Source organism: Nematostella vectensis, chromosome 14, assembly GCF_932526225.1.
Source record: "Nematostella vectensis chromosome 14, jaNemVect1.1, whole genome shotgun sequence".
Classification (NCBI taxonomy): Eukaryota; Metazoa; Cnidaria; class Anthozoa; order Actiniaria; family Edwardsiidae; genus Nematostella; species Nematostella vectensis.
This window is the reverse complement of record NC_064047.1, coordinates 1885280-1912042: the sequence shown is the minus strand read 5'-3', so window position 1 is coordinate 1912042 and position 26763 is coordinate 1885280. Positions and strand designations below refer to the sequence as shown.

At 40.7% G+C, this 26763-nt stretch overlaps 4 protein-coding genes across 9 annotated transcripts; 1 reads left to right on the top strand and 3 right to left on the bottom strand.

The window, feature by feature from the left end:
- Positions 1-339: 339 nt before the first annotated feature.
- Positions 340-4466, bottom strand: LOC116605502 (transient receptor potential cation channel subfamily A member 1). Its single transcript, XM_048722047.1, is given in 4 exon segments — positions 340-1513; positions 2597-2860; positions 3637-3846; positions 4251-4466. Coding segments are annotated over 4 exon segments (1467 nt in total). The 3' UTR covers positions 340-736.
- Positions 3767-12529, bottom strand: LOC5518848 (ankyrin repeat, PH and SEC7 domain containing protein secG). 2 transcript variants are annotated; one of them, XM_048722277.1, is made up of 6 exons: positions 12264-12529; positions 11172-11200; positions 10604-11080; positions 10093-10223; positions 8469-9001; positions 3767-3928 (listed from the first exon to the last, which is right to left on the bottom strand). In XM_048722277.1, exons 1-5 carry the CDS (start codon positions 12508-12510, stop codon positions 8494-8496), a joined length of 1392 nt encoding a protein of 463 aa, XP_048578234.1. In that variant the 5' UTR covers positions 12511-12529; the 3' UTR covers positions 3767-3928; positions 8469-8493. The 2 variants fall into 2 exon arrangements, with proteins under 2 accessions (XP_048578234.1, XP_032219488.2); XM_032363597.2 differs by lacking the exon at positions 3767-3928 and adding an exon at positions 4629-5753.
- Positions 12530-12786: 257 nt separating this feature from the next.
- On the top strand, positions 12787-19018 carry LOC5518800 (tetraspanin-33). 3 transcript variants are annotated; one of them, XM_048721992.1, is made up of 9 exons: positions 12787-13010; positions 13529-13601; positions 14010-14195; positions 15174-15248; positions 15545-15751; positions 15972-16019; positions 16496-16612; positions 16831-16907; positions 17573-19018. In XM_048721992.1, exons 2-9 carry the CDS (start codon positions 13545-13547, stop codon positions 17580-17582), a joined length of 777 nt encoding a protein of 258 aa, XP_048577949.1. In that variant the 5' UTR covers positions 12787-13010; positions 13529-13544; the 3' UTR covers positions 17583-19018. The 3 variants fall into 3 exon arrangements, with proteins under 3 accessions (XP_048577949.1, XP_048577948.1, XP_048577950.1); XM_048721991.1 differs by having other exon boundaries at positions 16831-16909; positions 16949-19018; XM_048721993.1 differs by having other exon boundaries at positions 14010-14117; positions 16831-19018.
- On the bottom strand, positions 18918-25165 carry LOC5518799 (monocarboxylate transporter 10). Of its 3 annotated transcripts, none has more exons than XM_048721990.1 (6): positions 24855-25165; positions 23422-23462; positions 22659-23050; positions 21541-22103; positions 20478-20847; positions 18918-20020 (listed from the first exon to the last, which is right to left on the bottom strand). In XM_048721990.1, exons 3-6 carry the CDS (start codon positions 22849-22851, stop codon positions 19671-19673), a joined length of 1476 nt encoding a protein of 491 aa, XP_048577947.1. In that variant the 5' UTR covers positions 22852-23050; positions 23422-23462; positions 24855-25165; the 3' UTR covers positions 18918-19670. The 3 variants fall into 3 exon arrangements, with proteins under 3 accessions (XP_048577947.1, XP_001638729.2, XP_032219467.2); XM_001638679.3 differs by having other exon boundaries at positions 22659-22928; XM_032363576.2 differs by lacking the exon at positions 23422-23462 and having other exon boundaries at positions 22659-22928.
- Between the last annotated feature and the right edge of the window lie 1598 nt (positions 25166-26763).

The following is a 26763-nucleotide window of genomic DNA, read 5'->3' as shown; positions in this document are numbered from 1 at the left end:
ACAACAAATTCGAATCTTTAATATCTTGGGAAAATAAGATATGGAGACAATATTGTGCGCCCGCAAAAATAGCATCTAGCCGTTCCCGCACCTAAACATCCAAGCGATGGAAAACCCGATAAATAGTAGTAGTTACGTGGGCTCTCACGAATTTTCTCTCTTAATCAAAACACGGTTGGCAAATTTAGGGAGATCCTTAGGGATAGACATTGGAATTTGCGTTCGGTGTTAACTTAGTTAAGCCACAGTTTGGGTTCTCCTGGCCACTGCATAAGAGTCCGGTCTCGAAACATGCCCGAAAAATCTAATGAACAAGTCACACAGTTCATACGCAATAGATTATCTTGCACTTGTTTATTGAAAAAAAAAAAATAAGATTAATACATCATTTCATAAAACGCAACAAAAATACTTTCCCTGCCACCCTGCTTCAGGTGTCATAGTTATGATGTATGGCCAAGAAACCTGGAAATACACCCATTTAATATAAGCTGAGATGAAATATACAAAGTCATATGATAGAGAGCCAAGAAATCGGCAATTTGTGTCCACTTTTCCCAGTAAATATCAGAACATACCATAGGAAGGATGGGCTTTTTGTTCCTTCGGGGTAGCGGATAGGTTCATTCAATCGAACTCTGGTTACTTGTCTGTTTGAAATCAAAACTTTAGGCGTCGCGTATCTGGATATTAAATATATGTATACATACAGATAAAAGGGCAAAAAATGTACTTTTTACATTTGACTTACCAAATGGTTTGTGCGGACCTCCTCCAGATGGAGCATATAGGGCAATGCGAAGAAAAACGCTGTTAAATACAAACACCATTCTAAAAGATTGGTCGGGTCTCGTAGATAGTCGAATCTTTGTGTGATCATCTGGTGCAATTCCTTACACACGTGAATCAGAGCAAAACCTACAATGATCCCACTAGCAAGATTGTGAAATCCATTTTTCTTCACCCCACTAGGAGATAACCATGTTCCGTTTCCGCTTTTATGAAAAGACATCCGTTCTCTTTCTCATGTGATAAACAAAATTAATGCCAGTAAGAATACAGTATAAGCAATGAAGTTGAACAAGAAGATTGTCTTCCCAAAAGTCTTCCATTTAAGGAAGAGCAGCTTCCTAGCCAGGGGGTGGGTGAGAAGGTCTTGGCGCTTAAACCGGACCATATCTATTAATGCGAAATACCGCTGCCCGCCTTGTCCGGTTGTATCGTCGGGTCCCGGGTCGAGATAGCGGAAGTTGTAGGTAATCGCGGGATCTGATGGTCTATGGTTTCTCTGAAGACATTTGTCCATAAGGACTTCCCCACCTTGGGGAAAGTTCGGATGTGCGATGTCAGTGGGTTTGGCGACGATGGTTCTTGTTCTATGAAATTTTTTTCCCACTTGAAAGTAATTTGGTTTCAAATCAAAAACATAAGAGAGATTGGAGCGGTGCATAGAGGTTGAGGAACCTATTGTTGAACAATGTAGTGCTATAGGTCCTAGTCCTACACAGTAAATTTAGAAAGTTCTAGCGCAAATGCAATAAGGGCAAAATCAGGTAAAAATAGGCATGAAGTGAAAAGGGCTAGAAGAAAACATCAGGCGTTTTTGGCTTTTGCAAGCGAAAACTTCGAAGCCTCGAAGTAAGCAAACAGATAAGTTGGCAAACAGAGGGGTTGGCAAGAACACGACTTGGCAAGCAGACAAGATTGCCAGACGAGCTGGTAATAAGCAGACGAGTTGACAAAGCAGACAAGTTGACAAGCAGACGAGTTGGTAAGCAGAACAGTTAACAAGCGTACGAGTCGACAAGCAAAAGAGTTGACAAGCAGGCATGTTGACAAACAAACTTGTTGACAAGCAGGCAAGTTGACAAACAGACGTGTTGACAAGCAGACAAGTTGACAAACAGGCAAGTTGACAAACAGACGTGTTGACAAGCAGACAAGTTAAAAAAAGACGAGTTGACAAGCAGACGAATTGGCGAGCAGAAAAATTTGCAAGTTGAATTTGCATTTTGAACAATCAAAATGGGTTAACAAGTTGGCGAATTGGCAAGCAGACGAGCCGAAAGGCACACAAGTAGGCAAGCAGATTAATTGGCAAGCAGACGAGCCGAAAGGCACACGAGTTGGCAAGCAGACTAATTGGCAAGCAGACGGGCCGAAAGGCACACGAGTAGGCAAGCAGACTAATTGACAAGCAGACGAGCCGAAAGGAACACGAGTAGGCAAGCAGACAAGCCGGAAGGCACACGAGTAGGCAAGCAGACTAATTGGCAAGCAGACGAGCCGGAAGGCACACGAGTAGGCAAGCAGACTAATTGACAAGCAGACGAGCCGAAAGGCACACAATTACTTGGCTAGTGGAAGGGTTGGCCAGTAGTCGGTTTGACAGACAGACATGTAAACAAGCAGAATGAGTCGGTAAGGAAATGAATAAAATGTCAGCCAAACGTGGCCGGAAAATTCCATATCAATGTGTCAATTACATCACTTCAGCAAACAAGCACGGCGCTCGATGTCGCTCGCATAAAGCCAATTTTTATGTTATATTAAGATAAAAACTTGCTAGGGGTAAAACAAAATTGTTGCATTATGCCGTATCTCGTCTTACATTTAGGTGCTTGACAAGTGCCATGACAGCGTCTCCATTTTGTTTTTCCAGTGCGGCCTCCAAGCAGTTCATCTCCTGATTGTTCATCAATATTTCGGCTCCATGATCGAGCAGGAGTTTGATAACCTCCACGTGGACTGTGCTACACGCGATGTAAAGTGCTGTGTTACCCTCGTCGTCAAGTTCATTGACGCGCGAACCGCGCGACAGAAAAAGCCCAACGGTCAATGTGTCACCATTCTTTGATGCCTACATTAAGGGTGTCCTCCGGTGAATATCGAAAGCTTCTATCTGGGAACCGAACTGAAGGAGAATGGCGCAGGCTTTTCTGATAACAAATACCAGGAATTTATCAGGCATCGCTGCGTCAACATATCTGCAACTACGATCTTGTGGCCGGGGAACAGGGGGAACTTTACGACAGCCCAAAAAGGTCCTATATTATTAAAAAATCATCAGACTTTACACTTGTCTATAACATATATATGCTTGCGTCTAATTTAAGTTATTATGATTAAAAATCATATGATATCAATTGTTAATCAAAAAGTAAGGTATTACTGCTTCGTTTACCAAATTTATGCTAGAATATCGCGAAAGCTTCAGAATTCATCAGTTGGCAAATAAGATTTCTCACCCCTGATATTTTGTAGGGTAAAGGGTAAATATTTTGCTGGGGTAAACTCAGCGCAGTAGTCGCAGTCAATTATATCATTCATTACACAATTTGTTATTACACGTTGAATTTCACTTTTTGTGAAAACGGCCAACTGCAATCCTCTCATTAACTCTTATTCATTCATAATGTCAAATTTGAACATATAATGAAGAGTCGGCGAAAGTTCACGGTTAATAAAATGAAGAAAAAAAAGAAACGAGATTTTGCCAACGTTTCGGACTTTTTTGAGCCCTTTCTTCATGGAAGTCCCTGAAGAAGGACTCAATAAAGTCCGAAACGTTGGCAAAATCGCGCTTCTGTTTTTGTCCTTCATTTTTTAATTGTCATTTCCTCCACGGACAATTACATCCACTTTGGATCCAAAAACGACGCTGTTTGGTCTTCCCTTTTTTATAATCTCATGAGAGTGCACGGTAAAACGGTCATTAGAGTTGGAGCTCTCATCAACAATCATCTTTGTTTGATCAAGGTACCTCTTTTTGTTGATAGCAGCGTAGTGCAGTGGCGTTCTAAGATTCTCGTCGACATCGTAGACCGCGTTTAGTGAAGCTGCCTTCTGCGGCAAGATGAAGCGGGGTTTTACGATGAATGTCTTTAGCTGTACAGTTCGGCTTCTTTTCCGATAGCAACTCTAAAATCTAGCAAAATACAAGAATGTCGGTAGACTACTTGTCTCGCATGTTGTTTTAAAGGGGTGGAAATATTTTCCAACAAGATCAATCTGTCCAGGTGGCCAGAGTTTGTCAATTTTTACGACTTAACTCGCTGTTTTCTTAACAAGGTGACAGAATGTAATCTTTTTGAGTTAGATAATAAAAGAGTATTAGAAATGTAGTATTTCACTATTTTGTTTTTGGAAATAAGGCACTTCGGCGGTAAAATGTCATATTTTTTTTTCAAAACTTTCCCCGTTCCCCCTCGGCCTGCTACGGCGCTTTTTCTCAACTTCACATTGGATACCAGGGCTGCATAGTGAAGTGGAGTTCTCTCCAATCTTGTTCCCGACTGCGCAATCAACTTACACCCGACAGAACTTTCCAGAATCATGCTTACTAGCTCTACATTCTGGTGCATGATAGCAAGATGAAGGCAGTTTTCTCCCTCCAGGGTATGCGCACTGACATCGGCTCCTTTCTCTATGAGGATGCGCCCGCATTCCCTGCGGTTTGCCTTCATCGTATATAAGAATGGGGTGAGACCGCTGGCATCTTGGTTTGTAGTCGTAAAGAATTTCAGGTAAAAATTTTCTTGCAATTTAGAAATATTGGAAAAACATCTATTATACGTATGGCCCCAAACAATTAAATATAAGCTTCTCTTCATCTTTTTTCAGTTTTGTTGGATTTAGATCGTGGTCACGGAACCAGCCTGCAGGTGAGTCTTTCTTATTTTTTGTTCGAGTTGGGCGCAGTTCTTATTTTGGAGCATCTAAGGCTAAAAATATGTTCTTAGGGATGATATTTTTTTAGAACTATGCAGTACACAGAAGTTTTTTTTTTAAATGTAGAGCAGAACGATAATGTGTTATCAAAAACGAATTTCTATCCATCTCACGATGACAGTGCTGAATAACGTATGCGCATGCGCGTGTTCTGGCGAAAACAAACAAAATCTCAGTGTTGAATCGTTCGAGTCAAGGTACTAAAGGCTGACTTCGGTAGTTGTTTTGACTTGCTGTATAGCATTAAAACCATACTGTACAAAAGATGACAGATTTGTTTGATAATGAGGGAGTCATAAAGAAAATTATAGCCTTAGGTTTGATCTAGTTTTTTAGCATCCGCCAAAATGTGACAGTTCGCCGGTAATACGCCGCCATTTCAAAACAAAAAGGCTGGTTTAACCGCGCGGTACTGGAACTAGTCTTGCGTTTTTCCGCACTTCTCTCACGATGTTGTTTTTGAAACTGGTAACTGGTTTAGGCACTGCTAATACAATGTACTTGTTCGATGTAAGGAAAATGGATTCTTTGAGTGCGTCGTATATATTGTGCGTCGTATATATTGTACGGGATCGAAAAAAATGACGGCGTTATTGGTCTTCTTTAAATTATGTCTCTGCCACAACAGGTAGATCCATAACCAACATACGGTCCGTGTACAGCTGTCCCCACAAGGACAGGGCATGAGCTTACAAGTGCAAGCGCGACCCCGCACTGAACAGTCGATTGAAATACCACTTGACCGGCTGGGTGAACGATTGGGATGAATGGGATGGATTTCAAGTTCCATTACGGATTCATTGTGGGAGTATACAGTCGCCATAGCAACCATCCCGAAGACAGGTATGGCCCGTTCACGCCAAACTATTACAGTTCTTATCGTGATTATTATCATCATCATAAACACCATTATCATTGTATATTATTCTGAAATTATTTTTTCTAGTGGCTACAACTAGTCTCCAGCGCAGCCGTTCTTTGTGTCGGTCACGCAACGCTCCAATCTATTAGTGGGGACTTGGCTACAACAGAAATAAATAAATATTACTCATTATTTCCTTGATTTATTTCAGGTGGTTCAAATTCAGATGCTGCCATAACCGTGAATACCGTCAGAGGACCGAAAACTACTGGGCTAACAAGTGCATGTTCTCCGCCTACGTCAACCACCACGCGGGCTCCATGGGTACTACCTTGTGGGAGCACACAGCAAACATGTCCATCAAGTGTAAGATACCAATTTCTTATGTGACCGGGTGGTATTTTGGGTTATTTTAAATTTTGCAAAGATTTTAAGTAAGCGAATTTTTGGATTGCGATTATAATTGTTTTACGTATTTTACGGATTGTTTCTCAAACGTGATTCTAATTCGACCAGTACACGTTTAGGAATTTACTTTCAACATTTTTCAAATTCCTTTAGATTAGTATCAATGGTTTGGTAGTGCTAATTGAATCAAGTAAGCGTCCTTTTACCATTTCCCAGGAAGATTAGTTTCTAAATTTGACAGGACAATGGACGCTGAGTAATTTGAACGGTAGTAAATGCTAGCGTCCCTAGAAAAATGCGCGTTCCCAAGCGAGTATAAAAGCGGCTGTTTTTACAGTATCTGTTAGTCTTTTTTAGTTTAGTACCGTTGAGCAAAGGAGACGCATTGCTTGCGCGGCGTGATGCGGGAGCGAGATATGCAGTTGCTCAGGGAAGACAGTCAGCAGAGATAAGCTACAAGCTTAGAACCAGAGTGAAGTTAGTTCCTTATTCGCAGTTCCTTTTTCGTCTGTTTCCTTATTCGCTCAGTTCCTTATTCAAATCCGGGGGGGGGGGGGGGGGGGGAACTTACATGATACCTTTTAATTCGAGTTGAAACAGTATTTTGGCATAACAGTTTATTCAGAACAAGTCCAACAGCATTTTCGTCGGGTAAATTTGGATGCTTTAACGTGCTCGCTGCTAAGCGGAGCTGTGAACATGAGACTCTATCTGCTACAAAAGGTCAAATTACGCAATGCGTGCAATCGCTTTCACAAATGAATCTAGCAAAAGAGAGGAAATCTACCTCTCATCTAATAAATGTATTTGTATCTTGAGCTTTCTTTCCAAACGCATTAATATATTTAGAGGAGAAATATTCACGCTTTACTTGACTACGTACGCGTGAGAAGGAATTTGACCTTGCTAACAAAACCACAATTTGACAGATAGTGCTTGTTGTCAAATAACACCTTGGCTACTAGATAAGGCTCTGACAAAACAAATAGATTAGTGCAGTGACACGAATAGGGAACTGTTCCTTATTCAAGTTAGTTTTCGCGAATAAGGAAATGGACTCTCCCAACGTCCGATTTCGTTTTACGACTTATCCGAATAAGGAATAGACTATGAAGAGGATTGTCAGTGTTTGCTCATCATTTCTCAATAAAGGAAATGAAATTTCATAACGCCCGATTTCGCTTTAACGACTCCTTTCGAAAGAGTTCTCGAAAAAGGAAATGGTATTTCATAACTCCCGATCTCGTTTTAACTACTTATCCGAATAAGGAATAGACTAAAAAGAGGGTTTTTTTATATTTTCAATTTTAATGAATTGCTAAAGTTATTGTTATTTTTATAAAAATTAAAAAAACAGCAAAAATATTACAATAAATAAATAGCGCTTTCAGTGGGATCCAAACCTGGTCGCTGCTGAGTCGACTAACAGCTTGAAATGGACTGAACTGTAGAAGACCGATTGACGTCAGTGACGAAGGCGCATGCGCACGCTCAACCCACATGGAAGACTTTTTTTAGGAAAATAGCTTATATATACTTTACTGTTATACTAAATAAGGATCGTAGCGACCATACGTCGATGACATAGACCTTTTATAGTACAAGGCTTCAACCGGAAGTTAAACACCGGAAGTATATATATATAATCTAAGGATTGCTGTGCTGCTAAAGCACAGAAAGACCACAAAAAGTTTACGGATGATCCATTCAACAAAAGTTAACCGAAAGTTTACACACCGGAAGTTTACACATGAGCGATCCGACGATGCACCTCCACCAACACACCGCAAAACCTCGGGAATTTTGCATTCCCGAGTTAAAAAGAAGTACAGTATACAACAATTTAAGTCTTTTTAAGACACCATAAAAACGTGAAATAACATTTAAGACATTTTAAGATTTAAGAAACCGTGGGAAACATGGATAACATAAAGGGGACGCAAAATCAACAGTTAATCATACTGAACACACACATTAATTCCAAAATGTATTAGCTGTCTTTTCAAATTGCATACTCATATTTGGTCATTTTTAAAAGTGTATTTATAAAATGATTTTACTGGCGCTATACTTTCTCTCTTTCTGCTATTGACTAGCTGTTTTTGTACAGCATTGCTCAAAATGATTATCTATATTGTTCTTGGCCTGAAGAGAAGTGCTTGGCTATACCAAATCCATATCTTTGTTAAGTCATTACAAGTTCAACTGCAATTCAACTGCATTTGACGTCTTATATATTGCACTGACCCCATCTGCTAGCCCCATACTCTAGCCCAGATTTGTTAGTGATTTAATTTTTCAACACGCTCAGCTTCTCCTTTATATGCTTTTTTAGAGGATCGAATGCCCCGTGCACTGTGCAATTAGGGTATTTTTAATGCTATGCTTTTGTTATTTTACCTAAGAGCCTCATCTTTGTTCGCTCACTCCAGCTACCTCTAGAAACAATATTAACCTGGGCTATTACCTTCTAAGTATTGCAGCCTGCCTCCTCACCAGAATTCATCATCTGATTCATCATAATCATCACTTTCATCTAGCGAATAGTCCTCCAATACCCACTCGTCCCAGTCTGTCTCCGCCAAAGTCCCTAAAATCTTCTCTTTCAGTAACACAATCTGCAAATGCATGATCAGCTCTGAAGGCAAGCCCTGTGAACGCACAAGTTCTATGACATCAAAAGATGTCATGCTCTCATAGTTTGGTCCCACATAGCTAACATGCTCCTTTAGAAATATCCTTGCAGCAAGCTGAGTCAGATTACATGAAGTTTGACCAAACAGTAGTTCAACAAGATTGGTTCCTTTGTGGACTAGTTTGTGTAACAAAGGGTCTTCGGCTTGTTCTGCGAGTGCGTATTCTATGATTTCTTTGAGGATTTCTGGTGTTGAGAAGTAGGCATTGTCCACTAGAGGGGCTATGGCTTTGAGGGTGATGGTAATGTCAATTCTCTCCTGTGATGGCCAGGGAATAAGAGCAGCAAAGAGGGGAGAGACAAACCTGAAGATAATGGAAACATATCAGTAGCAGTGGTGGATTTTTGTATTTACCCACTTACATGAGGTTAATTTAAATGATGTACTGTAAGGTACAGGCTAGCTAACTAAAATATACCAAACTTACCCAGTTTTAAAAGAGCCTCTTGCATTCTTAATTTCTTAATTCTGTTTGACCTTAAGTTTGATCAGGGCCCAAGCAGGGTTATCCCCCCCCCCCTTATCAGGACCATCAGGACTTATGCCTTTTATACTGAGACATGCCCCACCCCCTCCCCCTTTGTTAGAATTTAGTGATTCCCCTTCCATCAGGACCCATGCCTCTTATACAAGGACATGCCCAACCCCCTCCCCCATGGTTAGAATTTTTGTGATTTCCCTTCTATCAGGACCCATGCCTTTTATACTGGGACATGCCCCACCCCCTCCCCCATGGATAGAATTTTTGTGATTTCCCTTCCATCAGGACCCATGCTTTTTATACTGGGACATGCCCCACCCCCTCCCCCATGGTTAGAATTTTTGTGATTTCCCTTCCATCAGGACCCATGCTTTTTATACTGGGACATGCCCCACCCCCTCCCCCATGGTTAGAATTTTTGTGATTTCCCTTCCATCAGGACCCATGCCTCTTATACAAGGACATGCCCAACCCCTTCCCCCATGGATAGCGTTTCTGTTCTTTACCTTCCATCAGGGCCCATGCCTCTAATACTGGTAATACTGGTGAGAAATGCCCCACCCCCTCCACCATGGATAGCGTTTCTGTTATTTACCTTCCATCAGGGCCCATGTCTTTAATACTGGTGAGACATACCCCACCCCCTCCCCCATGGATAGTGTTTTTGTTATTTACCTTCCATCAGAGCCCATGCCTTTAATACTGGTGGGACATGCCCCACCCCCTCCCCCATGGATAGTGTTTTTTTTTTTACCTTCCACCAGGGCCCATACCTCTAATACTGGTGAGAAATGCCCCACCCCCTCTACCATGGATAGCGTTTCTGTTATTTACCTTCCATCAGAGCCCATGCCTTTAATACTGGTGAGACATACCCCACCCCCACCCCCATGGATAGTGTTTCTGTTCTTTACCTTCCATCAGGGCCCATGCCTCTAATACTGGGATTTGCTCCTCGCTCCAGGAGCACCTTGGCAACTGTGAAATTCCCAGACTGCATGGCGTAGAACAGCGCCGTTCGACCATGTATACCACAATGATTAATCTATGGGACACAACTCAATTAAAATGGGCACACATGACAGTACACTTCTTAACATTTACCTTTTTATTTACAGGGAAAATAGGAGCAACATGTTCATGTAAATAGTGCTATGTTGTTGGTGTTGGTGCAATGTTGTACCCAATGTACAACAATGCCGGGCACAACAATACTACAGGATTCTATCCAACAATACTAAAAAATACTACATTACTGGTGCTTATATCTTATTTGTCCCTATTAACTTGCCCAAATGTCACCAGATGCAATTATTTATAAATATGGAAAGTATACACCAATTGTTTCCCCCTTCTTCCCTCGATATTAGACTCTGTAATTATTATGATTATGATTTTATTATCACTAATAATTGATTAATTTACCTTAATATTGTCAAATCTAAGGAGATACTGCAGGCCCTGGCTGATATCACAACCGCTAATTACCGGTCCATACACATCATCATTATCATCTTGCCATGGCATAGGACTACACAGGGCCATTAATGGGGTGTTCCCAAACCTATCAACAGCATTAATATCTGCTCCATTATCACACAACACTTGTGCCATGCGCAGATCATGGGACTTGAGGATTGTATTATGCAAGGGTGTCTTGTTCTCAGCATCACGTACATTGACATTAGCACCATGCCCAAGGATGAGCCATGCTAGATCTACTAATTCTTCAGTGAGTTCATTAGCAGTTGCATAGAAGTGGTTTTCTTCAGAGATGGCTTGACTTCTTGAGATCTTCTTGTCACTGAGGATTGGTTTGTGGCGGTTAGTTAACTGGTTGTAATAATCAGCAACACACTCCAGAGGTGAACGACCTGGGCTTACAAATTCCGCTCCATTGTTCTGAAAAGTGACAGTCAGGTATTATAACAAATTTGCTGTCACATAAACAACTCAGAAATATGAACAATAGAATATAATGCAAGGAACATACCACAGGGACTCTCAGGTTGGGGTTAGCACCTGAATCAAGCAAAAAATATAATCACAATCACTGTTGTCACAATGTTGTTAGAAATCATGTACACTTAGATCTGACTTCAACTTTGGTGACACTCACACCTAAATATTAAAATTCACAGACACATCCAAAAATGGTCATCCAACATGGTAGAAAGAAAGCATCACTCTTTTGTAACAAATGGACAGTCACACTGCTGGTATAAGTAATGCAATGGTATAGTGATATAGGATTGTCTGCCTTGCACTTCCCTGCCAGCAGAGCCCTCCTTTCTATGCATTTCGCTGGGCTGACGTTTCCAATTAAAAGACACCTCTGCGCTGGGTTGCAATCCCACTTCTCAAGCCGCCGTCCACGATCATCTCTTTTACTCATAAATGCAGGCCCAGCGAAATAAAGAGAAATTTGGCTTTGAATAAGACCATTGCTCTGTACCATGTGTTGAATGTGAGTAAATGCCAAACTTTAATGTTTATGAGCCTTTAAGCCTTTTGAGTTTTTAAAAATGAACGTACTTTATTAAATGAATATGCCTACTGCATAGCAAGCTGTCATTTACCATTCAACAAGCTGTCATGGCGCAGGTCTGTGTTTAAAGATCCCTTGTCAGTGACACCTTTGTTTTTGTTTTCAACCAATGTAGGAAAATAAATTATTAAGAGAAATCTTAACCAGCTCCCCACGCTTTATTAACCAAATTTGATGGAAAATATTGCAAGCCATCCCAAATGGAAATGGGTGCTTTCTCACACCTCGGAACTTCGCTAGGATACAAAATGGCGGCTGACATGGTCTATTCAATAAACAATTATGTTGCAATTGCTCTAGCATAGCTGTCATCGACAGCTATGCACTAAACAATATGTGGGTGATTTTATATGTTCACCAAGGTGGGGGAGTAACGACGCTGTATTTACACGTGTTTATTAGCCTATTAAAAAAGTTTCCAAAGAACAAAACGATAAAATAGAACAATAAAAAACACACTTGAAATAAGCGATCGATACATTTCCAATTAAGCAAGATTAAGTAAAGTAAAAGAATATTAAAATCACTTTATTTTACCTCTTTCTATTAGTCTTCGCGCGATTTGGATGTGAACTGGCATTTCTCTTCCATCGTGAGTTGATTGTTCACCCGAAAGGACGATAAAAAGTGGAGTTCTGCGATAATACCCTTCATCCAAACACTCCCCATATCGACTATCAATATACTGGAGGGCCTCGCTGTAGTTCCGCCGCTCCAAGGCTTGAGTAAGAGGAGTTTCGCTAATTCCAAACACGAAGTTAAAAACAGCGGGGGCGGCCGCCATTTTGATAAGAAAATGTGAAGTTTTGGTTGTGTTATGAAAGACGACACCACAACACAGGCAACCCGTCATGGAATTTCATAGCAAAAACGGATATGAAATGTTTCAAACTAAAGTAAATATTTCTCAAATTTGTATCTAAGAAATAAAAAAAAATCCAAAATGATCAAATTCCTTTTAAGACTAAAGCTTATATAAAACAGTGGATGATTAAAATATATATATATATATATTATAGTCATTTCGCCCGCCCCAGGCTTCCCGGCACCTATCATAACAATGTGACATATCGGCTCACAGATCGGGTTTCTAAAACTTTGTGTTGTTGTCAACGAATTCTTTTGGCGACTTGAACACCATTCATATTGCTTGATATATATAGGTGGTTTTTCTGATTATTTAGATGTATTCTGGTATAGGCTGTTGCAAATCGCCGGCCTAAACTCGAAGAAAACTTTTGCTCTGAAATTTTTGGTACTTATTGAGTTGTTGACGTCTAAGCGGTAGGTTGCTGAAATGTCATCTTTACATACTGTCTAAGCTCTTATTAGACATTTATGGCATGGTATTTACGGCTTGGGAATGCAGTAATGCCAATCGCTGATCTTTGCTGAATGTTATGTGCATAGAGCATAATTTCTGGGTCTAGTTTGTTTACTTGTGGTCGTGTGTTGTTTTGAATTTCTCAAGTGTTTGTTATCAAGAGCTTGTAGGATATTTTAAAGATGAAAGTCAATATGTTAAATAATTAGAACGTTTGGCTGATACCTTTCTTTTTTCTTGATGGGCTTGTTGTCATTGCATTGAATTTTGTTCAGAGAAATTTGTACAAATAATTTATGTGTATAAAAATAATAACTTAATTAACTAAATGGCCTATTTTGATTATTTTCTATTTCCATCTAAGCTTAGGTAAGATGTTGTCTTAGCCAAACTTTGAGTGGTCCTTCGGTTCTTCTGTAAAGCTTGTTGCAGTGTTTTAATACAACATTAGCACTCTAATTCTTTTTTGGTTTGTCAGCATTTTCTGATTCAAGATGGACCTCCATTGTCTGAGTAAATACTTCATCTTTACTCTGAACTTCATAGTTTGGGTAAGAAATGATATGTCTTTCTATCGATTACAGTAATGTAAATAGGAAGAGTAAAAAAGGTGTTCAGCTGCATATAACTAGGGGTTGATGTTTAGCCCCCCCCTACCCCCTCCTCCATTTAATGCTTAATTGAAATGGTGAAATCATTGAATTTTTATGCCATTATGCCCTCTGAACCCCACTTCCTACCCCTCTTCAATAGCTATAACCTCCTTGGCCACAAAAAGCTGGTAATTTCTTATCGAAGGATTGTAAACAGTTTTCCCCTTGGTTGCCACAATTGAAAGACTGTCAAAAATTATCTTTTTTCATATGATACCTATGACTATGCACTCAACCCTCTCAGTAAATCCTGGGTACACACCTACAGCTGCCTTTTGTAGTGTTTCCTTACTGTTGTTTCTTCAGGTTGTTTCCATCGTGTTTATTGGGGTGGGGTCCTGGGCACATTCTGAGAAGGACATGTACAACACCATGGGGAACTTGGTGGCAAGCCCATCAATCATCCTTATTGCGGTGGGCATCTTTATGTTCCTGGTTGCATTCTGTGGATGTATTGGCGCTCTCCGGGAAAACAGAGTTCTTCTTAAAATTGTAAGGGATGTTTACTTTGTACAATGTCCATGTTGACAACTGGAGATGGGAGGGGGGTGGTGGAAAATGTTATGGTATGTAATTTTTGATCTGCTTCCTAGCTAGTTTTTAATAATTGTTTAGTGAAAGACTTGTTGCATCAAGCCTCATATAGTTTTGGAGTTTCATGAGCAAAAAAAAAACATGCGGTTACCCAGTTTTTCTAAGAAAGAGGGGCAATAAAAGATAAATGAGAAGAGGCTGTGGTCATAAAATATTTCTGGGAAGAGGGTGGTGTAGCCATAAAAGATTTCTGGGAAGTGGGCATAATAAGTTTACACAAATGAGAGGGTGGCCAATGGATTCCAAAGAAGGAGGCAGTGCTAGGCAAATGTTTAAACAGGGCTTCTGGAATTATGCGCTTGTGCGGAAGCGCGTAATTTGGCTTTCTCCGCATAATCCGCAAATTTCTGGGTAATTTGGCTAAATTTTGAAAGACAAAACATTTAAGTGCATAGCTGATGTGTTTTTTTTTAGGGTTCTTTACCCTATTTCCATACCTGTCAACCTCCGAAAATCTCAAGGCTTGAGAATTTGTGGGGAGGAGGGGTGGGGTATATTCATTTTTGGGGGAGGGTATAACCTCGCAGGCGTTTGCCGTAAAGAAAGCTTTCGTAGCTTGGGCGTAACAGTTGATATTCCGTGTATTTAACGCGTAAATCAGTAAAGAATCACGCAAAATTTTGATTTTTAAATAAAAATGTATTGCAAAATCCCGAGTAATTTAGCGCGTAATAGCTGATTTTTCCGCGTAATTTAGCGCATAATTTAGCAAAGAATCCCGCGTAATTTTGAGTTTTTTTCCGCGTAATTCCAGAAGCCCTGTTTAAAGAAACAGAAAAAAGGCTGATTTATTTTTTATTCATTTTTCATATTTCAGAAAAAAATAGAAAATCAAAATCTGTTATTTCATATTTTTTTTTCTTTCATCCCTTACAGTACATGGTGGTGCTAGCTGTCCTCTTCACATCAGAAATAATTGCTGGATTCTTGTCATTTTTCTTTGTTGAGGAGGTAGGTGTGAAACAGCACTGATGAGCTCTTAGATACATATATCTTTGGTCACCAATCAATGTCACTAACATTTCTGTGGTGTTTTGCTTTGTGTGTGCAGTGTTCCATAGTGGCCGCTCTATGAATTAAGGGAACCGATCCAATAAAAAACATGTTCTTATGATCTGATTATCCACACCTCTATTCTCACAAGTAATTAGTACCAATAAGCAGCTATTGGTCATTGAACTGCATTTGGAAATTCATATTTTTTAAATAGGTATACTATGGTGCCCTTTTGTTTTTTTATTCTTCAGACTAGAAGCAAAGTGTCTTCAGCCATCAAGCTCTTTGTGGTCCATTATCAAGATGACCTAGACCTTCAAAATGCCATAGATGGGATTCAGAGTAACCTCAAGTGCTGTGGTGGTTACTCTTATCACGACTGGAATCATAACAAGTACTTCAATTGTAGTGCGCAGGCTGTCGAGGCATGTGGTGTTCCGCATTCATGCTGTGTTGAGGTAAGGGGTGTGGCCCAACTGTGGTCAAGGGGGGAGGGGCAAAGCAGGTGCAGATCTGGATGAGGGGATTTCAGAAAACCATTGGAATGTCCTAGATTTTGCCGGCTCATGCCTTTTTTCGGTCCCACTCCGAGAAGGCTTTTCACCTTTTCCTTTTACACAATTTCCTCGGCAGCATACATACGGCGCCCTGTCAAATGTTTATTTTTTCTGATTTCAGGATCAGATTAATACTCAGTGTGGATTTGGAGTTCGTAGAGAAAAAAGCGTAAGTAAATCACGCATGATTCGCTAACAAGAACATGGAGGGGGGTTAGCTTTCTAGCGTTCACCCTTCTCGTATACCATTTGCGGTTTTCACGATGTTGCGCGCGCGATCCGAATTGGCTGCGTGAACGATTGAAGTTCTATTGCGTTCGATTGGTATTTTGTTCGGATTTGTTCAATTAATCAGGCCTAGCCCTAGTCTAAGGCCCTTTCATCGTTCCCAATGAAGTATATACCAAGAAACTTTTGATCAGAACAGGCCGGGTATATGTAAGGGATATGAGATATACCAAGGGCTCGTCACGAAGCATCGAGCGTAATCTACGACAAGTGGTGTGTAGATAGCTTGTGCGATAATCGTTACGATCTTTGCGATGATATGCCCTTAGGTATTAGAAGCAACGAGCGTAATCTACAAATGTGATGTGTAAATAGCTTGTGATAATCGTTACGATCTTTGCGATTACATGTCCTTAGGTACTAGAAGCATCTAGCGTAATCTACGTCAGGGGGTGTGTCGATAGCTTATCTGACTGGATGGTGGAGAACCTGCACATTATTGGCGGACTTGCATTTGGTTTCGCCGCAATTCAGGTAAACGCAAAAGCTGCATTTATGCTGGCCCCAGCCTAATCCCGTAGCGTTTCTTCTTGGGCTTCCTGTGGTTGACATTGGTGACGTCATAGGAAACACGATTTATCTCCGTGCACAGGAAACCCGGTACAAGAACTCAGCCTGGGCTGGCCCAAGGTCAAATGGAGAAATTTGCTGTAAACCTGTTGATTAGCTGAATTGTCTGATTTTATTTCCAGTTGCTGAGTATTTTAGGAGCGAGTAATCTCATCAAGGACATCGAGCAGGCGATCGCCATCAGCGATAAGCTGCACGCAGATGCGCATAACGACTTTGTCTACACGTAAACTCACGCAGATGCGCATAACGACTTTGTCTACACGTAAACTCACGCAGATGCGCATAACGACTTTGTCTACACGTAAACTCACGCAGATGCGCATAACGACTTTGTCTACACGTAAACTCACGCAGATGCGCATAACGACTTTGTCTACACGTAAACTCACGCAGATGCGCATAACGACTTTGTCTACACGTAAACTCACGCAGATGCGCATAACGACTTTGTCTACACGTAAACTCACGCAGATGCGCATAACGACTTTGTCTACACGTAAACTCACGCAGATGCGCATAACGACTTTGTCTACACGTAAACTCACGCAGATGCGCATAACGACTTTGTCTACACGTAAACTCACGCAGATGCGCATAACGACTTTGTCTACACGTAAACTCACGCAGATGCGCATAACGACTTTGTCTACACTTAAACTCACGCAGATGCGCATAACGACTTTGTCTACACGTAAACTCACGCAGATGCGCATAACGACTTTGTCTACACGTAAACTCACGCAGATGCGCATAACGACTTTGTCTACACGTAAACTCACGCAGATGCGCATAACGACTTTGTCTACACGTAAACTCACGCAGATGCGCATAACGACTTTGTCTACACGTAAACTCACGCAGATGCGCATAACGACTTTGTCTACACGTAAACTCACTCTTCTTGGCCAGAAAACGTCTGCATGTCAACCGACGCGTGAAGACACGAATGACGTCTACATCAACTCGTGAACACACGCGTGAAAACGCGAATGACATTTACATCTACACGTGATGACACGCGTGTAGGCCCAACGTCTACGTATCAACCCACGCGTAAAAACACGTATGGTGTCTTCATCTGTGCACGAACTCGCGTGAAGCTGCGAATAAGGGCTATAAATCTAAACGTCAACACACGCAGGGAGCCTTAAAAGAAATAATGCGTCTACACGTTAACTCACGCGCGAGAGCACAAATAGCTGCTACAAAATCTATAGGTGAACTCTTGCGTTAAGCCGCAAAATGTAGAAATAATTGCGTGAGGCAATCCCCATCAACAACAAGCTACTCGCAGTTACACACGGTTAAGAAAACTATACATGCCGACCGACAAGCTTCAACCAATTTCAAGCAAATTGTTTTACATGATCTCACACGCGATACACTAGGTACCATAGTCTCGTTCGTTTACACGCGCGGTCTCGTGACACTACAGTTCTCATACAAAGCAATGGCCAGGGGTTTGTCTATAGATAAATGCAGACTGGGATCCAGCAGTAATTCACTGACTTAGGAATGGTTTGGAAATGGCAGCTACTTCTCATTATACTTCACAAACCATTTCGTATCCGGAAAATAAGTCACTACACACATCTACATATCAGCGTTTTCTATCCAAATACACAGAAAAGTCAAAACTCAATCACATTCTAAACTATTCGAGTCATCTAGTCAATCTATTCGTCGGGTACCCACGTAATGTCTCATTTCTCCGAATAAGTACTCGTCCTTGATGCCGTACGCACATCCTAAGGCAGACGTACTTTAGGGGAGTTGTTTTTTTAAAAGGAGTGTGGTCTCGCACGAGCATCAGTGCCGTAACATGTATTGCAACAGGTCTTTTTTATGGTGATAAAGATGATAGCAATGGTAGAGTGGTTTTCAAAAACCCGTGAAATACTTGATGATAGAGTGGTTTTCAAAAACCCAAAACTATTTAGTTTATTAAGTACTACAGGGTCATACCTTTGTTCTCTTTTGTTCTGGCTTGACTATTACACCCAGAGTGGTTTTCATAAACCCGTGAAACAAAGTGTGATAGTCAAAGGGTAATTGTCAGTAAAACACAAAAGGGAACAATAGAATCAGATCACAACAAAGTGTAATACGCTAAAGCGCAGTTAATAAAAATCACTCTAAACTATTACATTTTGTTGCACGGGATTTTAAAAACCAATCTAGTGCTTGGATAAAGATAGAAAGTAAGTACCACATTAATATATTGTAATTAAATTTTTCTAATAAATACATAATGTGAAACTGCAAATAATTCGAGCTTATATAAATAAATATACTTTATACCCTAAATTAACCTGCGTCGTTATTACATAGTTCCCTCAAGCAGACATGGCTATTGCCCCGAAAGTACCAAGGCTTCTCGAATGTCCTGTGGCGATTCGACGAACGCACAACGCGAGGAGCTGAGAACGAATGAATTCTTCCATGAATTACAGTTTTCAGTTTCCGCATTTAGCATGCTCACCACAGGAAACCGGTCAAGTTACTCCCCGATTGATTTCGATTCATATATATATATATATATATATATATAAATCACAAGCATCTCTTTGTGTTGTCAAAACTAGATTCTCGATACAATTTAACTAATAACAAGAGAAAACACTTTGTTATGATCAGCAGCACCTATATTTCGGCTGAGTACAACAGCCTTCCTCAGAGTGACTTATTATATATTATACTTATTATATATTATATATGATATATTATATATATTTTCGAAGTCATGTATATTCTTACAAATAATTTATCTAATGAGAAAATCTATATTTTTTTCGATATCATGCATTCATTGTGCCTTGTCTATCTGTGCAACCCTCAGACGTCCCTCGCTTGTCCAATCAGAGCATGTCTCTCTTGAACAACAGTCAGGCGTTCCTCCCTTGTCCAATAAGAACAGTGTCTCTCTTGAACAATAGTCAGGCGCTCCTCGCTTGTCCAGTCAGAGCACCGTCTCCGTCTGAACAACAGTCAGGCGCTCCTCGTCTGAAGATAGCCTGACCGCTTCTGTGTACGACTGTCGTCTGACGGACATCGCGTACCACACCGCATACGAACCGCTCTTAGAAGACCGCGCGCACGACATGGCTATCAGCCCGTCTGTCCCGTAACGCCCGGCATCATGGGATAAGGGGCCCATGATGTCATGCATGACGTCATCAGTGACGTCAAACGCCTTTTGTTTCGCTGCCATATATGGTATGAGGAAGAGTAGTAAGGAGGTGAAGATTGCAATGCCTCCGGCCATGTGGAAAGCTCCGTTGTAGGAGCCGAACCCATGGTACAGCCAGCCTGGGAAGAGGTCACGTTATTCAGTACCATCGTACGTATATATCTCTATCATAAAAATAATAAATAGATTTTGTCTTTTTGAAAGCTTTCGCGAAATTTTTTTTAAAGCCTTTTTTGATCTGCCCAATTCATTGAACTTACCAAGTAGAAATGTACAGCCATAAAGCGGGAAGAACCGCAAGATCCTATACATTTTGCAGATGAAATATATGCCTACACTACACACACCATCGGCAAATGGCTACGTGATATTTTTAAAGAACTGACCTTCCATAATGATTCGAATAAGCGCCTTCAATTAAATAAACCCCCCCTCCCCAATAAGCACCTCTTCGACCTCAAATTTTGGAATAAGCGCCCCTCCCTTTAAGACCGGAAAAAAATAATAATAAGCGCCCGAATCATTACGGTATACGCCAAAAAAATACGGACGGTTTTTCATGTCACAGTTTCTTACCTGCAATTGGTGGCCCAAAACTCATTGGCAAAGCTATCGCTCCAAACATATTTCCAACAGCCTGTGACAACCGCGCATGCCCGACGACATCGGCAGTCACCACAGGTACCTGTCCCACAAAGCATCCATCAAACATGCCGTAAACAATGGCATAGCTAAGCACGCCTGCGTACCCAGTAGCCAGCGGGCACAGACTAGTACCCAGGCCCATGGCAAACATGGCCGTCTGAAGGAGAAGTCGCCTGTTGACACAGGCACACTCGCTGATTTTGCCAAACAGGATTTTGCTGACGGTGGTGGTAATTGACAGGATGCCCAGAAGCCACGCCCCTTTCGATGACGGGATACCGATGTCTTCAGTGAATTTTACCTATAAAAAGTATCATAAATTAGTATCATCATAGTTAGATGTAACATGAGTAGAAAGGGGCTATTTTATCTTTCCCCCAGTAGGGTGGTGTAGAAGAATGTTGATCAACGGCTTGAGTCTAGCTTGCGTTGACAGCCAAACTTTACCCCGGAAAATGTTTGGCAGTCAACACAGGCTACTTGAACCCTTTGCTATTGTTTACAAAAAAAGGTTTCAGTGAAACTTTAAAATATGGAATCGTCTGGTCCAAGGCTGGAAGTCTAAAGAGTATAAGTTGTAAATGTAATAAATAGTAGTAAAATTGAATATGACCTAACTACTCTATGCAAATCAGGTGTGAGTAACCTCTGAAAATGTCAGCATGGCATTGTTTGCTTTTGTTGTATTGGACACTAACATTGAAGCTAACACCAATTCTTTAATTTTTCTGCGTGCCACTGAAATGCCAGTATCCCCAATTTCTATCAAAAAAAAAAAAAGAGAGCATGTATACGGCTACCTGGATGTCTAATCTCAAAATTAATTGGATTTGTACTCTCTGCCAGCATTGCTTCTATTTGTATCTAATAGTTCCCTTATTTTGCAATAGTTTTAATAGTTTGTTTGATTATGCACTGAAGTGTATGGCACAACTATTAGTGAACGATTAGAAACAAATGAGAGCAGAGGGTGAATATAAAACCTTTTCCTTACCAAGTGCGTGTAGGGAACTGGATAGCAGAGTTGAAACATTCCCACTGCTACAACTAGCAGAACAAACGGCTTGCTTCTCCATATTGTGAATAAAGGCCTCTGGCCTCCGTCTGTGGTATTAGTTGGTCCCCCATGTGAGGTTTTAGGTTGGCCATACAGCAACGCCCCAATCCATAGAATATTTGCAATACATGCTAAAATTCTCATTGAGTTTTGCCAACCAAAGTTGGAAAGTAAAAACTGTATGAAGGGAGCTGCAAGGAGACCACCAATGCCAGACCCTGAGGAGGCAATCCCATTGGCCAGAGGAAACCTCTTGCGGAAGTACTGTCCAAGAACTATGATTGAAGGAGTGAATGAAAGCCCTGACCCAACCCCCCACAGGAGTCCATACGTCACATACATTTTGCCGGGGTTTTGGACAAAGGATGTTAGGAAGAGACCAAGGACAGATAGGATACCACCAATGAATGCCACTGATCGGCAGCCATACCGATCACACAGAAAGCTTGCTACAGGACCACAGAGAAAGTTAAGGCTTCCTGCTACAGAACCAATCCAGGCTGAGAAGAGAAAAAGGAGGTTAACCTTGAGTTGAAAATTACTAAAGGGACAACTGTATTCGGGTCATTTAATATTATTTTTCATATATTGGGACCTCTGTTTTTTTGGTTTCACAGGAAGCCCATATTTAAAGAAATGCTTTGCAATTCCTTTTCCCCCTTTTCTTGATTTACTGATTCAGAAGACTATGAAGGAGTCAATTAAAAGGATAGCTTATTCCTAGTTTGTGCAGGTTAGAACTAGGCAACTAAATGGCAAGTGTACGCTGGCATATCAAAAATGCCTTTGTTAGTACTAATAATTGACTAAGGGAAAAATTATACATAAGTTACAAAACACTGAATTCTGCATAAAATTTGTGAATATTTTATTTTAGTTGTTTTATCTGGGGAACCTTCTAATAGATCCTCCCTTTGTTCTGCCTGGACATTTAGAACAAAAAAGATACTAATGAGGGGAAAGCTGTGATATACCATATACCATAGGACAATGTTCATGAACATGATTCATAAAAATATTAAGGAGGGGAATACAATGCAAGCTTGTAACCCTACCTGATTCTGCCTCTCCAAAGCCATGTTCATCCACCAAATTTGCGTAGATAACACCATAGGATATATGAATCCCAAACACAGTGAACATGGCGAAGAATGCAGCAGCGCAAACAACCCAACCCCTTCCCCCCTCAGGGTAAGGCTCCTCTATGGGCTGCTGTAGAGGACTGGTAGATGAGCCCTCATCTGACATGGCCACCAAGGCTTGTCACTTAGGTGTATTCAGTAAACACACCAATAATCTTAGCCGTTTTCATGATTCTTTGAAATCTGAAACATGGAAATCATGTCATACTTGTCAACTCTCCCGCATTAGGCGGAGATTTTGAACTCTCCCTCTCTCCCGCTTGAAGCACCAAATCTCCTCTGCTTTTAAGTGATTTTTATTGCTCCTGAAAAATTAGTGTTGAAAATCAACATTTTGCCTATTTTTTATTAAAATATTAGAAACAATCATTTAAATCCTTGCATATGTAGCGCAATTTATCTAACACCCTTGTGAGATCTATAAGTGAATTGGTATGCGAAAGCTTTCTGTGAGGGTATACCAACCCCTCAAAAAATGAATATACCCCAACCCTCCCCCCAAACAAGAATTCTCAAGCCTTGAGATTTTCTGGGGTTGGTAGTAGACTTGCCTAGTAAATGTCTAGTAAATTTAATATAAGTATATACTAATATGTATGGGGATGCTGTCTTAGTCATTCTTTGCATATAAGGTAACCCTGACAACCCGAACTTAGGTAACGTACTGCCCACTCACTTGAACTTATCTCCTTTGATTGTTCCCTTGTGCTTAACCATCTATAAAATTACTTAGCATAATTAAAAGGGTTTGATGTAAATATACACAAATTATACTCTAGTTTTACTGTATAAGAGAAATAAACAAATTAATAAATTAATAAATGCACAGAAGGGACTGCTCATTCCTGGAGTGTGAAATCAATAAAAATTTAAAAAAAAACTGATCGATAAATGGAAATCAATGGACAATCCTTGATTTATTGACATCAATTGTATCGGATGATCGATATTAATCGATACTCACAAAATTCTTCCCAATTAAGGCTATCGATTTTATCCGTACCTATCGCTCTGTGCAAGCGACAATAATTTTCTTGATAAGCCTTTTTTATAAGACACTGAGGCTCAAATTTTCCCATGGCGTAAGAACAGGCTAAAAGTCTATTCATAGACGTTCTCATAATAAAAAAGTGTATATGTAGTTTGCCTTGCTCACTGTTTCTTTTATGTAAATATACAACAGAATATGTTTTTTAATTGTCCAGGGTAGTAAAGGGGGTCTGGATCACGTTTCACGGACCGTGCAAAATGGCTTTTCACGTTTTGTGGACCGAAAAATGGCCTTATAAATTGTGAAATCACGTTTCACGATGTCGAAATAGACGATTTCATGTTTTTCGATGGTGAGAAATGGCAAAATCTTGTTTCACAAAATACCCTTTACCACCCTGATTGTCGGCTTTGGCTGCAAAAAAAAAAAATAGCCTGCATAGCAAAGGGATAGAGGGCGTGAAAAAAATTGAGGCGTGCAGACACGCCAAGAGTAGAATGCAGATCTCGACAAAACTCAAGACCATCAGATAAAGATATAAACTGATGTTTTTCTTCAATTACCCGTCAATTGTAATAGGCTTGCGTATGTCCCATTCTTTATCTTCTGTGGTTACTGTGGCTACTGCTAGTTGGTGTTGGTTCCTTTAGTTTTCAAGTTTTGTTTGCACATTAGGATTAAAAAAAAATTGTGAAATTGCCAGACTTGTCCTTTTTTTATAAATCGATATAAACTGATCAGAATAATCGATAATTATCGATTTTTCTCACATTTTTTTTCTATCGATTACGATCGATTACCGATACATTTAACAAATTTTATCGATTGAAATCGATTAATATCGATTCTATCGATTGCACGCTCCGAGGCTCCTTGAAAATATATCTCAAATAATATTAGCTTCAAATATAGTGTAAATTTATACTTACTTTAATATCGAATAAAATACAAAACTTAGGCAAATATTTACGCAAATATTGAGAAAAATAACGAGTCGTAAGAGAGAAGTGCCGAGGACCATGACAATTGTAATTAGTCAAACGATCACACTGCGTGTGACTTTTTGAAAGACGTGAAAACGCAACGTGTAGGCAAAAACTTGCCACTTATCTACTTACCTGACCGAAAGCATCGCCTTTCACTCTACACAATACCAAACAATAATTATCGTTTAAATCGCAAGCAAAGAGGTAGACACGCGAGATTCAACACTTTTCCTGGCGAGTCAGCTTGACTCCATCGCATTTTCAAAGTAATCATCCATTTTCTAGCTATAACAGGTGGAAGCCGCTACACAGCGGATAAACGCGGCGGCCTTGTGCCTTTGTAGTACGTGAAAGGATAAGAAAACACGGTTTCACTCTTCGCCATGAGAATCATCGATCAAAGTAACCATATCAGAAACACCAGAGCTCAGTACGAGAGGGCCTAGGTACGAGCTGATAACCATCGTACATCCAACTTGTACATCCTTGGATCGCGCGCAAGGGCAGAAGGAACAGCGTTTGTAGGCGAAGAGAGAGGATAAAAATTTATGATATCTTGGTAGGCTAAATTCTGATAATAAACCACAAAATTCCCTCTGATATGGCTAGGGAACCTGTCGAAGCTGCATTGCGTAATCTGAGCTTCTACGTAACCTAACCTAGGTTTTCTAAGGAAACCGAGAGCGCGTCCTTATGCGCATTGGGCTCTTCCCTCTCGAAGGCCAAAATGCACGCGCTTATAATCCATCTCACGCGCGTATATTTAATTTCCATTTAAGACATTTCGACATTACATTTCGATTTAAGACAAATACAGGCTCTGTTTGTTTAATATTCTAAATGTCTTCTACTTTGCTGGTTTTCCGGTAGGTGTTAGGTTTATCGGCGAATCGAAATAAACAAGAAGTGTGTGCATTTAAATGTGTCAAATCATGTGAATTTCTGGGAAGCAATTAATGAAATGGACATGATAATGAGATATATGACATAACAGGTGCGTAAGGGGAGGGGCTAGTCAAGGTATTATAAGGAAAAAAAGAAGGAAAAAAAGAAGGAATAGGAAAACATTAGCTTGGAATGACATCATGTAAACTCATTTCTCTTATTTCATGTATATTACGAGTCTTATTCCTATTCCTAGAATTCCAAGAAAAACGGACATCCAAGTAGCACTTGAACCAAACATCATATTCCCGATTCTGTATCCGCACTTGCTACGCTCCGCATAAAAGAGAAACTCGTTTAAGCTTGCGCGATCGCGAAACGCGTGACCCTCATTCCACTCGTGGGAGCACCGGTTGTTGATACTGTACAGCAGCCCATCGCATTTCCACGTTACACGCGAGGCGGACACGCAAGGCACGAGGAAAATCAGGAAGTTCATGAAAAGAACAGTCACTATGTACCCCGCGGGCGCCCCTCGAAACACGCGGGACAACAGCGAGAAGTGCATTGCATCAAATGCAAACACGGCGAGACAATTAACGCCAAATACGACCCAATGCACGATGAACCACCGCATCAAATAACGACACGCTGTCAGCAGCTGTCGGGAGAGTCTCTGATGCATGCGAATGACGTCATTGATGTCCCCACTGCGCATGTCACAGAGCTCTTGGGAAAACTTGTCAACAAGCCTTCCGAGTGCGCATGTCAAAATGAGAAATGCGCTGCAACATGTGAATGCTGTTACGTAAATGATGAACACGCATGCGCTAAGAGCGCCTATAATGTGTCGTTTTTCGTATTCAACGGCAGCTATTCTAGACCCAAAGGCAAGGATTATGAGAAGGGGACATGTGATCCAGTAACTGGCGATGAGAATGCATTCTTTGGTAAGTTTGGCGTGAGCAGATGACAGCGTTGCCAACGGGAATTCCCTCTCCGTCCTCCAAAGCGTACAAACCAACAATGCAAACGTCAAAGAATTCGCAAAACCAGTCCATACATCAAGCCCGAGCGTTACTTCTAAGACTTTTCTAATACTGCGTGACTGGTTAAGATGCCCGTTGTGTGACGTAAGGCCTGTCACGCAATCATC

Bases quoted from the DNA above. Each gene is read 5' to 3' on its own strand.
- LOC5518799 (XM_048721990.1), bottom strand. From the start codon at position 22,851: ATGTCAGATGAGGGCTCATCTACCAGTCCTCTACAGCAGCCCATAGAG. The intron at 22,104-22,658 runs GTAGGGTTACAA...TTCTCTTCTCAG, and splicing joins CTTTGGAGAGGCAGAATCAG to CCTGGATTGGTTCTGTAGCA. The intron at 20,848-21,540 runs GTAAGGAAAAGG...TACTTTTTATAG, and splicing joins CAGTTCCCTACACGCACTTG to GTAAAATTCACTGAAGACAT.
- LOC5518800 (XM_048721991.1), top strand. From the start codon at position 13,545: ATGGACCTCCATTGTCTGAGTAAATACTTCATCTTTACTCTGAACTTC. The intron at 13,602-14,009 runs GTAAGAAATGAT...TTGTTTCTTCAG, and splicing joins CTCTGAACTTCATAGTTTGG to GTTGTTTCCATCGTGTTTAT. The intron at 16,020-16,495 runs GTAAGTAAATCA...ACATGTCCTTAG, and splicing joins GAGTTCGTAGAGAAAAAAGC to GTACTAGAAGCATCTAGCGT.
- LOC5518848 (XM_048722277.1), bottom strand. From the start codon at position 12,510: ATGGCGGCCGCCCCCGCTGTTTTTAACTTCGTGTTTGGAATTAGCGAA. The intron at 11,081-11,171 runs GTATGTTCCTTG...GTCACTTTTCAG, and splicing joins CCAACCTGAGAGTCCCTGTG to AACAATGGAGCGGAATTTGT. The intron at 10,224-10,603 runs GTAAATTAATCA...TGTGTCCCATAG, and splicing joins TTAGATTTGACAATATTAAG to ATTAATCATTGTGGTATACA.